The sequence below is a fragment of the Muntiacus reevesi genome, chromosome 10 (genome assembly GCF_963930625.1).
Source record: "Muntiacus reevesi chromosome 10, mMunRee1.1, whole genome shotgun sequence".
In the NCBI taxonomy this organism is placed as follows: Eukaryota; Metazoa; Chordata; class Mammalia; order Artiodactyla; family Cervidae; genus Muntiacus; species Muntiacus reevesi.
Window position 1 is genome coordinate 126896 of NC_089258.1, and position 14835 is coordinate 141730.

The following is a 14835-nucleotide window of genomic DNA, read 5'->3' on the forward strand; positions in this document are numbered from 1 at the left end:
GCCACAGTCATCAAGACAGTATGGTACTGGCACAAAGACAGAAATATAGATCAATGGAACAGAATAGAAAGCCCAGAGATAAATCCACGAACCTATGGACACCTTATCTTTGACAAAGGAGGCAAGGATATACAATGGAAAAAAGACAATCTCTTTAACAAGTGGTGCTGGGAAAACTGGTCAACCACTTGTAAAAGAATGAAACTAGAACACTTTCTAACACCATACACAAAAATAAACTCAAAATGGATTAAAGATCTAAATGTAAGACCAGAAACTATAAAACTCCTAGAGGAGAACATAGGCAAAACACTCTCTGACATAAATCACAGCAAGATCTTCTATGACCCACCTCCCAGAATATTGGAAATAAAAGCAAAAATAAACAAATGGGACCTAATGAAACTTAAAAGCTTTTGCACAACAAAGGAAACTATAAGTAAGGTGAAAAGACAGCCCTCAGATTGGGAGAAAATAATAGCAAATGAAGAAACAGACAAAGGATTAATCTCAAAAATATACAAGCAACTCCTGAAGCTCAATTCCAGAAAAATAAATGACCCAAGCAAAAAATAGGCCAAAGAACTAAACAGACATTTCTCCAAAGAAGACATACAGATGGCTAACAAACACATGAAAAGATGCTCCACATCACTCATTATCAGAGAAATGCAAATCAAAACCACAATGAGGTACCATTACACACCAGTCAGGATGGCTGCTATCCAAAAGTCTACAAGCAATAAATACTGGAGAGGGTGTGGAGAAAAGGGAACCCTCTTACACTGTTGGTGGGAATGCAAAATAGTACAGCCATTATGGAAAACAGTGTGGAGATTTCTTAAAAAACTGGAAATAGAACTGCCATATGACCCAGCAATACCACTTCTGGGCATACACACTGAGAAATCCAGATCTGAAAGAGACACGTGCACCCCAATGTTCATTGCAGCAGTCTTTATAATAGCCAGGACATGGAAGCAACCTAGATGCCCATCAGCAGATGAATGGATAAGGAAGCTGTGGTACATATACACCATGGAATATTACTCAGCCGTTAAAAAGAATTCATTTGAATCAGTTCTAATGAGATGGATGAAACTGGAGCCCATTATACAGAGTGAGGTGAGCCAGAAAGATAAAGAACATTACAGTATACTAACACATATATACGGAATTTAGAAAGATGGTAACGATGGCCCTATATGCAGGGCAGAAGAAGAGACGCAGAAGTACAGAACAGACTTTTGAACTCTGTGGGAGAAGGGGAGGGTGGGATGTTTCGAAAGAACAGCATGTATATTTTCTGTGGTGAAACAGACCACCAGCCCAGGTGGGAGGCATGAGTCAAGTGCTCGGGCCTGTTGGGCTGGGAAGATCCAGAGGAATCGGGTGGAGAGGGAGGTGGGATGGGAGACCGGGATGGGGAATTCGTGTAACTCTATGGCTGATTCATATCAATGTATGACAAAACCCACTGAAAAATAAAATTTAAAAAAAAAAAAAAAAAAAAAACTTAAAAAACAAACAAAAAAAAAGATTGGTCAAAAAGTCCACTTGGGTTTTTCCATAACACAGAAAAACCCAAATGAACTTTTTGGCAAGCTCAATATCAATGATGATGATGGTGGTACTTGCTAATATTCTACAGGTAAAAAGCATTTTCACAGATTATGTTACTTATTCCTCAGTTTTTAGTCGCTAAGTTGTGTCTGACTCTGGCTCCATGGACTGCAGCACACCAAGCCTCCTTGTCCCTTACTATCTCCTGGAGTTTGCCCATGTACATGTCCATTGAGTCAGTGACGCCATCCAACCATCACATCCTCTGCCACCCTCTTCTCCTTTTGCCTTCAATCTTTCCCAGCATCAGGGTCAGATTTACCCTCTGAATTCTTAGTACTCTGATAGCCATTGTAGTGATAGGAAAGTGAAGCTCAGAAAGCCGATGTGATTTGCACAAGTTTGCATAGCAAATTAATGGAGCAGAAAGGAAAAGTCAAGGTCATTTGACGAGCAGTCATTTATCCACACAGCTAGGTGAGTTACCCCTCCATAACCCCTGTCAAGCCCCCCAATTCTGTGTACTGGGGACTGCTTCTTGAAGGAACTGCCCACCCAATCAGGCTAGATTCACAGTTGCAGACAGGAGAGGTAATTTGATGAAGGAAGAACGCTGTCCCTCTATGACTCTCAAGATCTGGCCCTGATGATGCCTACTGATGACCTCAGAAACAGTCCCTGGCCCATACCTCTGCCAAAATTCATGCTGAGGTCTAAGGTCACTTACCTAGCTGCCACTCAGGGGCACACATGGTCTGCAGCATCCAGATAGGCAGTGTGGGCTCCAGCATGGCCACCCCCATGTTGGCAAAGCAGATGGGGCCTGGGAAGACAGTCCAGTGAGCCCCCGAGGCAGTCCTGAAGCTCAGACCCTCCCTCCCAAAGGGAGGCAATGTCAGCTCACCTGCAGCCACCAGGATATAAGGGTCTCTGAGAAGCGTGAGGAGTGGAGTCCCCTTGGCACTCTGAGAACATGGACAGCAAAATACTTCATCTATACGGTGTATATGCCTCTCCCGTTTCACAGGATCTGAGAGCATGCAGGCAGGACCTTAGAGACCACTACACCAGCTCCCTTACTGCAGAGATCAGCCACCCACAGGCCACAGAAGGAGAAGTGATGTACCCAGAGTCACAGAGTGAGCTGGTGGCAGCCACATGGCCCCCACGTACAAGGCAGGCACAAAGGGTGGGACAATATATTCCAGACATAAATCCTGCCTTCAGATGACCACCAACCAGATCAGAATGGGTTGTCAGCAAGGCTGCCACTGGACAACAGGTGTCTGGATGCCTGGCCCCGCCACTCGACCTCTGCAGCACTGACATTTATCCAGGGAGAACGGCAGGCAGAGCACCGGGTTCCGGAGGTGAGCCCAGAGGCGACAACTCACAGTGCCGCCCAGGCCTTCTGAATGCTTCGTTCTGACGGTGTGCGCCATACTGGACTGGCATTACCACAGAAGCCTGAGCATGCAGATTAAAGTGTCAGCCTGAATGTCCAATTATGACACTGCCTGTCCTTCAAAATACTCCGTTCCAGCTAAATTTAGTCATCTAGCTTCCTTCCAAGCATACCAGCAAGCCCTTGGTCACTATGGTTACCTTTCCCTAAATTCCCTTCCTCCTTCTTCCAATAGGTCCAAACCTCAGGCATTCATCAAAGTCAAGCTTAAATGGCCCCTTCTCATCCACAGTGTTCCCTAACTCAGTAGCTGGAACTTTTCTCTCCTAAACTTCCTAAGCACTATGTCCTAATCCATGGTATTTACCACTTTCTATCTTGATTTAGTAGTTTATTTACTCCAGTGTTCATCGTAGCACTATTTACAATGGCCAGGACATGGAATCAATCTACATGTCCATCAGAAGAGGAATGGATAAAGATGTGGTACATATACACACAATGGATCATTACTCAGCCATAAAAATGGATGAAAAGATGCCATTTGCGGCAATATGGATGGACCTAGAGACTGTCAGACTAAGTGAAGTCAGAAAGAGAAAGACAAATGCCACATGATACCACTTACAGGTAGAATCTAAAAAGGGTACAAATGAAGCTATCTACAAAACAGAAATACAGTTACAGATGCAGAAAACAAACTTATGGTCACCAGGGTGTAAGGGGTGGGGGAGAAATAAACTGGGGGATTGAGATTGACGTGTATACAGTGCTACATATAAAACAGATCACTAGTAAGGACCTACTGTAGACACAAGAAAGTCCACTCAGTACATGGTAGAAGAATCTAAAAAAGAGCGGATATACATATATGTGTAACTGATTCACTTCACGGAACACCTGAAACTAACACAGCATTGTAAATCAACTGCACTCCAATGCAATGTTTTTAAAATAGCTTAAGGGTTGACTTGATAAATAGGTTTAATACTTTTGATATGATAACCCTCTCTGCATACACACAGGGATGGATTATAATATTCAGAGATACTACAACTGAAAAGATCATGCCCTCTCCCATATATAATTCAAAGTAAAGAGGCAGATCTAAATCATAAAATGTACCTAAAGAAGTTCAATAAACCTTTTGACTCAACAATCTTACTTTTTGAAATTTACTCTAAAGATTACCTCCAATTTTAGAAAAATGCATATATACAAGGTTATTGGGCTTCCCTGATAGCTCAGTTGGTAAAGAATCAGCTTGCAATGCAGGAGATCCCAGTTTGATTCCTGGGTTGGGAAGATCTGCTGGAGAAGGGATAGGCTACCCATTCCAGTATTCTTGGCTTCCCTTGTGGCTCAGCTGGTAAAGAATCTACCTGCAATGCGGGATACATGGGTTTGATCCCTGAGTTGGGAAGATCTCCTGGAGAAGGGAAAGGCTACCCACTACAGTATTCTAGCCTGGAGAATTCCATGGACTGTATAGTCCATGGGGTCGCAAAGAGTCAGACACGACTGAATGACTTTCACTTTCACAAGATTATTAATTGCAGCACTATTCATATCTGCAAAATACTGGAAATTATTGAAATGCTCAAACATAGAAGATAGCATAAAACATGGTATGCATACAACAGTATGCCAGCTAGAAAAGGAACCACTTTTTTTTTAATATGTAGAACATTACCATCCAAAAATCAAAATTATTCAAAAAAGTATTAAAAGGAAATCATTTTTCTAGTCACACTTTTGATACCACAGGGGTGCAGCTTTCACACCAAGGAATTCTCCAGTTCTCTGGACCAACTGAGTGTCCTGGCAAATCAATTCAATTCCGACACTAATTACTCGCCTGCAATGCAGGAAACCCAGGTTCAAACCGTGGGTCAAGAAGATCCCTGGAGAAAGGAACGGAAACCCATTCCAGTATTCTTTCCTGGGGAATTCCATGGAGAGAGGACTCCAGCAGTCTACAGTCTAGGGTGTTGGAAAGAGTTGGACATGACTGAGCAACTAACACCTTCACTTTCACGGTGTAGACCCCACAGACTGAACCCCCCTACAGACACCAATCACAAGCAGCCTGCCCAAAGGATACCAACAGCACTGTCTGATTTGGCTACAAAAATCAAGGTCTTTGGATCAAGCTTCCCCATATTGTCTGTACTTTCTTATCTCTCTTCATGGTCTGATATGAATTTCTCAGCGCCATCTCTTTTCTTAGAGTCAGATAAAGGCCAACTCTGATATTTAACTGCTACAGAATGACAGTCTGTAAGGCTGCTCTGCGGGGAAATGTTGTTTGGATGGCCTCCAAGGTCTTCTATAACTATAAATACTCAGGTCCCAATGTCATTGTCATCCCGGTTCTCAATTTTATATGACTCAGTAAGGTTTCTTTGACTCTTTATAAGGCCCTTCCTCCATCTTGGTCCAACATCAAGCCAGACTTCCTCCCCCTCCCCCACATGACCCTAAACATGACCCTCTTGGGAACCCAGGATGGTTCTAGCTTTCTCCAGCCACACTTCCTTTTCTCCTTGTGGCTTGATAGGGATGGTCCGGGCAAGCCTGGGTCACTGCACTCAGCCATTCTCTCTCTGTCGGCGATGGAGCTTGATGTTCACTCACCTCAGGAGAGACTTCAGAAGGCTGTAGGATGCAGAGTTGGAGTGCTAAGAGAGGAAGAGGGAGAGAGAACTAGTTCAGCGTGTCCACTTACTAGTTGGAAGATCCAATGCTGGCCACGTTGTCAGCACTCTGCTCCTACAGATCTAATTCCCTGAGCTTCTTCCCTCTTTCTTACAATGGGGCAGCCCCCGATCCACCCAGACATGTCTACCTGGACACCACAGCATAATCCATTTCCAACCTGACTGGGACTCTCACCTGTCTGGTGCCTCTTATGGCGACTCACCTCCATCCAGAAGAGCCAGGAAGGCCAAGATGAGGAAGGGTACAGTCCTCCCCAAAAACACATATGTCACACTTCCAAAGGGAGCCCCTACTGAAAAGGAAAACAGCCAAGGATTCCAGAGGTGAGGACCAGTTCCCAGGGAGCATCACTCACTCACGTTCATCCAGTGAGCACTTCATGAGGGCCTGCAAGGAGCTGAGCACTGCAGCAGATCATAAGCCTCTGAGGATTCAGAGATGAAGAAGACTTGCTTCCAAGGCGTTCAGTTTCTAGTGGAAGAAATGTGTGAGTAGGCATGGAGGGGGGGACCCAAATAATTAGAACATGATGAAAAGTAAAGGTTCCATGTAAGGAAATTATACTCCCATAATAAAAATAATAATAATAATAATTAAAAATTTTAAAAAGAGGGGAAAGAAAAGTAAAGTGTCCACCTGCAAAGTGCTAAGTAATCATACTGCATATGTGCTCAGCTGCTTCAGTCATGTCCGACTCTTTGTGACCCCATGGACTGTAGCCCGACAGGCTCCTCTGTCCATGGGATTCTGCAGGCAAGAACACTGGAATGGGTTGTATTTCCTTCTCCAGGGGATCGTCCCAACCCAGGGATCAAATCCACATCTCCTGCATTGGCAGGTGGGTTGCTTACCGCTAGCACCACCTGGGAAGCCCATGTAATCACAGTAGAGTGAGTTCAAGCAGCCACAGGGGCTTTGTCAACTAGTTAATTCAGGTGGGCACAAAGCTTGTGTGAAGAACACAGAGGTGTCAGAAAAAGAGGAGTGTGGATCAAGAAGCAATGTAAGAAAGTCCCTGTCACTAGAATAGGAGTATTTGGGAGACCAGCAGAGTGGGAACTTCTGGTGGCTCAGCGGTAAAGAATCCAACTGCCAATGCAGGAGATGTGGGTTCAATACTTGGGTCAGGAAGATCCCCTGGCGAAGGAAATTCAACCCACTCCAGTATACTTGCCTGGAGAATCCCATGGACAGAGGAGCCTTGTAGGCTACAACCCATGGGGTCACAAAGCATCAGACACAATTTAGCAACTAAACAACCACCACCCTGTTACTAAAATAGGAGTGTTTGGGAGACAAGAGATGGGGGAAGGTTGAGACTGAATAGTCGAGGGCTCCGTGTATGCGAATAAAGCATGTATTTGGTCTTGTGGGCAAGAGAGAGGCACCAGAGCTTTTCTGGTGGGGGAGGACCACAAGCTCTGGGCATAGGAAGCTTCTACCGGAGGCACCGTGGAGGAAGGAGGCAACATACAGATCAGGCAGGCCGCCAATGCCATGTTCTAAGTGAGATGTGAAGAGGAACTGGCCTTGAGCAAGGATGATATAGTGGGCTTATTCACTTGGGAGTGAAAGGTGATAGAGGAGACAAGGAGGCACCTAAGTTTCAGTTTAGGTGTTTGGGGAAGTGGATACTAACACAAAGTAGAACTTTGGTTCCCTCTCCTCACCATGGGGGTAAAGAGTAGGGCCAGGGGAGAGATGCTTGGTGTCTTCTTCTCAATTAGCTTGCAAACTCTCAGATGGTAGGAACCACATATGAGACTTCTGAGCTATATGCCCTTTGTGCTAGCATTGTACTTGGCATGTACATAATGCCCTAGGAAAGACTGAGGGCAAGAAAAGGGGTGACAGAGGATGAGATGGTTGGATGGTATCACTGACTCAATGGACATGAGTTTGAGTAAACTCAGGGAGATAGCAAAGGACAGGGAAGCCTGGCGTGCTGCAGTCCATGGGGTCACAGAGTTGGACACAACTTGGAGACTGAGCAACAAAACAGTGTATATAATATGTACTCAGTAAAAGTGTGTGACTTGTTGGACTAATAGATTAAACTAGATTTCAAATGAACTTCAAAGAAAGTATAACCTTAGGATTTGGAGCTTGGGATTCGAGCCTAGAAAATCTGAGTCCATATTCTGGCTCTGGCATTTCTTGGCCATGTGACCTTGGATGGCTGTGAACCTTTTTAATCCTCATCTGTGTAATGGGGACAATCATTCCTCCTTCACACTGTGGTGGTGAGGATTTAAAAAAGATTTTGTATATATTTAGCACAAAATCTGGCAAATAGCATGGTCCCCAGTTGAAAGCACTGGCCATGTATGGAAGCAGAGATGAGGCAGCAGCTGCTAACATGTGAAGGTTCACTTCCTTGAGTAGACTAGGTGTCTGGACGATTCCCAGCCCCTTATGGGCTATTCAGCTTCTGAAAGGGGAAGAGATTCTGCTTTTCCTGAGCAGAATTTCAGAAGGAATCAAAACATGGTTGGACAGAGAAGGAAGGAAAATACTGTTTTCCAAGATTTTAGAAATACCTGCCTTCTGGAAATATCTCCCAGGTGCCACTCACCCAGCAGTCCCAAGGCCAGGCCCCCCAAAGCAATTCCCATGGCCCGCCCTCTCTCATGGTCATCAGTGTAGACACAGGCCAGCATCCCAAGACCTGAAAGGAGAAAGGCAGGCAGAATTAGCATGCTGTCTCTGCCACTCTCACTGAGTCCTTGGTCTCGGCCCTATTATATCTCCAGGAGTCATCTTAACTAGAGTTTCAATTGGAAGGGTTTTATGGAAACTAACTCATAGTATTTCACACATACTGTCCCCAAGGTCCCCCAAATGCCCACATGATTCACCCCTTCTGCTCAGAATATTACTGGAAGTGCAAAATTCTCTGAATGCAGAATACCATTATCCAATGAGCCTGTATTTCATATCACTTTATCATTTCCTGGTACATTTCCCTGAATCCATGGATAGGGAGTAGGTCAAGGGAAGGAAAACCCCTGGACACAGAACACTGCTCTATTCGATGAAGGTGCCCATGGAAGAGAATGAAAGCCCCTGGGAGAGTGTGGGCTGGGCTCTTACGTCCATTTACTTATATGAAAAATGGCATAAAATCTCTACTTCATAGGATTACATGAAGTCATGTATTTGATAATACTTCGCAAACTGGGATGTTGTTCCCAATAGCATCAATATTACTGTTTCTATAAAACATTAAGAGGGGGACAGAGAAAAGACCACAGAGCAGCATTAAATTAAAACCTTGCCGACTACACCTTTTTGCCTTGGGCTTGGTCTGACCTGTGCTAACTCCACCTAAATATTACCAGAGAAAGTTACATCAGGTTTAGGGCTTAACAGGCCCTGCCAGCAACTCTGTAATTATCTTGGTTTTGAATCACAATTTCTGCATTTTCTGATGAGAGTTTCCTTAATTTCTTCATATAAATTTTACAGGGTCTGAAGGTATTAATAATAAGAGATGGTAAGAAATGAGTGTGTGTTTAAGATGTCAGCATTACCTGCAACAGATGAAAATGAAGATCCAATGCCTTGAAGAGTTCGGGCCACAAAAAGCAGAGTATAGGTACCAGAAAAGGCAAACACTGGGCAAAGAGAAGAGCAAGAATTCCCCAGTTAGCAAATGGCCCTTGCTGGTTTGGCCAGCAGTAGATGGGCTCCTGATATAACAGACATGAGCCACTATGCTCATGTTTTAATAAAGAGTGATCACTGCTTCCTGTTTTCAGAGCTGCTTTTCTAATCCTCTCCCTTAATTATGGTTGCATTATAATTGACATGAAGACTGAGAAACCAAACAAGCATAAACTGATGCACCTCATGCTGCCCAGAAGGCTGGGTGCCCACAGTTCCTGCTTAAAGCTCAACAACCTGCCCACTGGAGTCAGGGCTGAGCATGTAACCCAATGCCCTGGACTGAGAACTGATCCCTAGACCCTACTTTTGAACTCTCCATATGCAACAACCTGATTTGATCTTTGCCATAGCTGGGTCCTATTGGGTCATCTGGAGTGGGAGACAAAAGCTTTGTGTACTTGAAGGTCCATGGGTATTTGGTAGAAAAGAATATCTTGTGATTCAATCGGATCCTTCCCCTCATATTGGAAAATCTTTCAGCCAAGTCAGATCAGTGAATATTTATTAAGTAATACTGACCATGCAGCTGTGCTGGACTCAGCAGCAATGTGAAACAGAGACCACCCAGTTCATGCCCTTGAAGGGATGCAGTCTACTGGAGGCTAACAAGCACGCATGAAACTGAGGGCCAAACAGGAGCATGTTGTCAGATACTAAATTACAGAGTGTTGGAGTTAAGGTCAATGAGTCCAGACATGTCTCATCTCAGATTCTAAGACAACACCGCAGAAAGGGAGAAGACGTGCTCCCAAAATGTCTGCATCAGCAACGTTGAACCCCTTTGCCCGTTCATTACAATGGCTCTGCTTATAATCTTCCCCCATTACTTCCCCACATGATCACACCGTCTCCCAAACATGCAAATGATTGGCCTCTTCCAGAGGTCAAACGATTGCCAGAGGTCAATGATCTCTCCCAGGCTTTCTGATTTCAGTCTCTGAGAATAGTTAGACCAACTCACCCCTGTTTGCCCAGGACCTTCATGATCTTATTTTATTTTAATTTATTTATTTTATTGGTGAATAGTTGCTGTTTTACAGTGTCGTGCTAGTTTCTGCTGTACAATGAAGTCAATCAGTTGCATATATATACACAGATATTTCCTCTTTCTTGGACCTCCGTTGCACCCACCCATTCCACCCACCTAGGTCAAGAAGCATGTGAAAAGATGATCAACATCACTAATTATTAAAGAAATGAAGATCAAAACTTCAATGAGGTATCACCTCACACTGGTTAGAATGACCATCATCAAAAAATCTACAAACAATAAAGGGTGGAAAGGAAGTGGAAAAAAGGGAATCCTCTTGCACTGCAGGTGGGAATGTAAACTGATGCAGCCATTATGGAGCTCAGTATGGAGGTTCTTTAAGAAACCGAAAATAAAACTATTTTATCTTATTTACTTTTTTGGCCACACCTCACAGTATGTGGGATCTTAGTTCCCCAAGCAGGGAATTGAATCTGTGCCCTTTGCAGTGGCAGCACGGAGTCCTAACCACTGGACCACCAGGGAAGCCTCTAGGACCTTTGAGGTTTTAAAATCAAAAGTCTCCCATCCTGGGAAGCCCCTCAATCCCAGGCAAACTGGGTGGCTGGTCCCCCCTGTTTAGGAAGACCAAAGTAATTCTGCACCCCTAACACAGGCCACCATTTAACTTCTAATTACATTAAGTTTGTTTTCCAGCTAGGGGCCATTAGGGAGAGATGGGCATCAGGAACCTCGTTTAGTATTTAAAACCCTGAAGGGGACTTCCCTGGCGACACAGTGGATAAGAATCCGCCTGCCAATGCAGAGAACATGGGTTCAGTCCCTAGTCCAGGAAAATTCCACTTGCTGCGGGGCAACTAAGCCAGAGTGCCAGAGCTATTGAGCCTGCATGCCTAGAGCCTGCGCTCCAAAGCAGGAGAAGCCCACAGCAATAAGAAGTCTGAGCACTGCAACGAGGAATAGCCCCCTCCCTGCAGCTGGAGAAAAGCCAGCGCAGCAGCGAAGACCCAGTCCAGCCAAAAATAAAATAAATAAATAATTTTTTTTTTAAAAGACAAAACCCTGAAGGAATGCTACATAGGATCCCCTAAACACCAAATGTTTGCTAGAGTTAGGCCAACTCAGTATAACAACACTGGTTATGGCATAGAAATAATACTTATTATTTAATACACACAGTTTGATAGGTAAGAAAGCTTTCAAAACATGAGTTCTGGGCAGAGAATCAGGCAAGGACCTTATGCTAAAAAATATGGGATCCACTAGGACCCTGCATTATCTTATTTTACAGCGTGTTTGCCGTGTCTCCCAGGTAAGCATCAAGTTTCCCAGGGAAGCCCCTGGGGTCCCGGGGTCAAGAATCACTTGCCAATGCAGGGGGCATGGATAGGATACCTGGTCCAGAAAGATCCCACATGCTGTGGGGCAACTAAGCCTACGCACCACAACTACTGAAACCCGAATGCCTAGAGCCTATGCTTTCCAACAAGAGAAGCCACTGCAATCCTGAGATTGAGAACAGCCCCCGCCCATCTCAACCAGAAGAAGCCTATGCATGGCAACGAAGACCCAGCACAGTCAAAAATAAAGAAAATAAATCAATAAATATTTTTTAATGGAGTTTATTAAGGAAACAAAAGAATCTGCCTTCCAATGAAGGGATTGACATGGATTCAATCCCTGGTCAGAGAACTGAGATCCCACATGCCATGGGGCAACTAAACTCTTGTGTGGCAACAACTGAACCCATGCTCCGCAACTAGAGAGCCCGATGCTGCAAACTAAAGAGCCCATGCAGTCTGCAGCTTGTGCACCGCAGCCAGAGAGAAGCCCACGCAACACAGTGAAAGGTTCTGCTTGCCACAATGAAGACTCAACGTAGCCAAAAATAAATAGAACTCCTAGAGTTCTTAGAACTCCAAGAACCACAAGAACTCCAAGATGTGTAGAACCACATCCTTTCATTCTTTACATTCCTCAGTGACTTCCACCATCAAGGAATCTTACAAGTGCACCATAGACATGAATTCTATCTGTCTCATTTAACGAGACAGAGTACCTTATTACTTTTTAATTTACTGCTTAGCATAGGTTGTGGCTTCCCTGATAGCTCAGTTGGTAAATAATCCACCTGCAATGCAGGAGGCTCCAGTTCAATTCTAGGGTCAGGAAGATCTGCTAGAGAAGGAATAGGTACCCACTCCAGTATTCTTTGGGCTTCCCTTATGACTCGGTTGGTAAAGAATCTGCCTGCAATGCGGGAAACCTGGGTTCAATCCCGGGGTTGGGGAGATTCCCTGGAGAAGGGAAGGGCTATCCACTCCAGTATTCTGGCCTGGAGAATTCCATGGACTGTATAGTTCATGGGGTCGCAAAGAGTCAGATACAACTGAGCAACTTTCACTTTCACCACTTTCAGCATAGGTTGAGCTCCTAGAAGTTCAATAAAGATTTCCAACTTTAAGTTCTTCATTTTCTGTGATTCGACTAGAATGTCACAAGTAGGCTGATGTTCTCAGATAGAACTTCATACACGGAGCTCCCACACTTTGTAGCTTCCAGCCCTGAATGAAACGAGTCCTGTTAAGCACTGGGAGAAAGGAGTCTAGTTCCATGCTGGAAGGGATGGAAGCTTCAGAGGAACAATAGGAAAAGTAGAAAAGTAATAGAAAGGTAGTAAGAAAAACAAGAGGGAGGGTGGTGGTCCAATGGTTAACAATCCGCCTGCCAATGCAGGGAAAGTGAGTTCCGTCCCTGGGCCAGGAGGATCCTACATGCCTCAGGGCAGCTGAGCCCCTGCAGCAAAACTGCTGAGCCATGCACTCTGGAGCCTGCGCTCTGAAGGGGAAGCAGCACAGCAAGAAGCCCTGCAACTAGAGAAACCCTGCGCACAGCACCAAAGACCCAGCACAGCCACAGTAAATAAATAAACAAACAATTTGGAAAAGAGAAACAAGAGGCAGAATGGGTGTGCTACTTGGAGGAGAGGCAGCAGAGGCACCAGGCTGCCTTCCCCTTTATTAACCTCTCCCCACTCCCTCACCCTCGCCCCATATTCATTCTTTCTTATTTTTTCAGGGTCAATTTCCAGGTGTATTTTATTTCACTTAATATTCTCATTTTATCTACATTTTATTGGGAACATTTATCTGATGCTGGGTAGACTATTTGTCTTTCTCTTTCTTGTTTCCTTAGCAAATTTATTTTCTAAATCTATAACCTTTAATCGCCTTCCTTGAAGGCAGTAAACTTTTTGGAATTTGCCAGTTGCTATTGACCAATTTAGATTTTTTGTTAGTTGCCCTTTACCCTTGTAAATCAAAACACTATGACCTATTCTTAAAGATGGGAGGTTTGTACTAAATTCATTCAAGGGATTACTCTCACACACACACGCATACACTATATTATACATATTAAAACAGCCTTCACAATTTTCCCCAGCTGAATGAAGTGAACTATCTGTACTTTTACAGTGTAATATACAAATGCTGGGCTTTCCAGTTGGCTCAGTGGTAAGGAGCCCACCTGCCAATGGAAGGAGATACAGGAGATTCAGGTCCGATCCCTGGGTCGGGAAGATCCCCTAGAGGAGGAAAAGGCAACCCACTCCAGTATTCTTGCTGGGATAATCCCAAGGAGTCACAAAGAGTCAGTTACAACTGAGCACAGATACAAATGCCACATAGACTAAACTGTCTCTACTGCTCTGGTCCCCATAACAAAACTGTAAAGCATTTAAATCAGTGTCATAGACCACTTAGTCAAATGACTAATTAGCTAACTTGACTCTGCTATCTTCCCTGTAATGCATGTGATAAAATCAAAGTTAATCAATGAAGGGAAGAATAGAGGGAACAAATTACTTACTAACTGTGGAGATAAACATGATAACAAAGCCAGCAAACATGGGGATGTGATATCCGATCCTAAAAGGGAATTAAAAAAAAAAAGATACAAGTCCAATAGCCATCCACATACTTGCACTATATTGTTTCATGTAACTGGGAACAGAAATGTGGTTATTTGAGTGCCTCTGAATGCAGGTCTAGAGATGGAATATGACACTTGAATACATACACATAAACAGGCAAATTTACCTGTCAGCCAGGACCCAAATCCTCTTTTCCAGAAAAGATAAAAGATAAAAGTGCATATCTTTTTGAAACATCAGAATAATCCCAACCATGAAGTACTAAGAGGCCAGCACTCTAGACTGCAAAAGGCTTGTCCTATTTCCACCCTTTCCCCACTTAAACCATGTTCCAGGGCACTGAAATAACACCAATAGAATACTTCTGTTCACTGGTTCTCTTCTTGGTACTCAACAGTCATGACGTTACAAAGAAAACCTGAAACCCGTGGCATTACGCCAATATTGTGTTATCCTTCCCAAACAGCTGACTGCCTGGGATACAGACAAGTAATCACCTTTATCCCTTCTAACCACCTTTATGATATCTTAGCCCATTCTCCTACTTCTGAG

The 14835-nt window shown here is 44.1% G+C and overlaps 1 protein-coding gene across 1 annotated transcript in view; it reads right to left on the reverse strand.

The window, feature by feature from the left end:
* The window catches only part of SLC18A1 (solute carrier family 18 member A1), a 40324-nt gene that overhangs the window by 20234 nt on the left and 5255 nt on the right, over positions 1–14835 (reverse strand). The window contains 7 exon segments of the mRNA XM_065947371.1: positions 2291–2386; positions 2468–2528; positions 5606–5649; positions 5892–5981; positions 8265–8357; positions 9223–9306; positions 14220–14278. Of these exon segments, the coding sequence (XP_065803443.1) occupies positions 2291–2386; positions 2468–2528; positions 5606–5649; positions 5892–5981; positions 8265–8357; positions 9223–9306; positions 14220–14278 (527 nt within the window).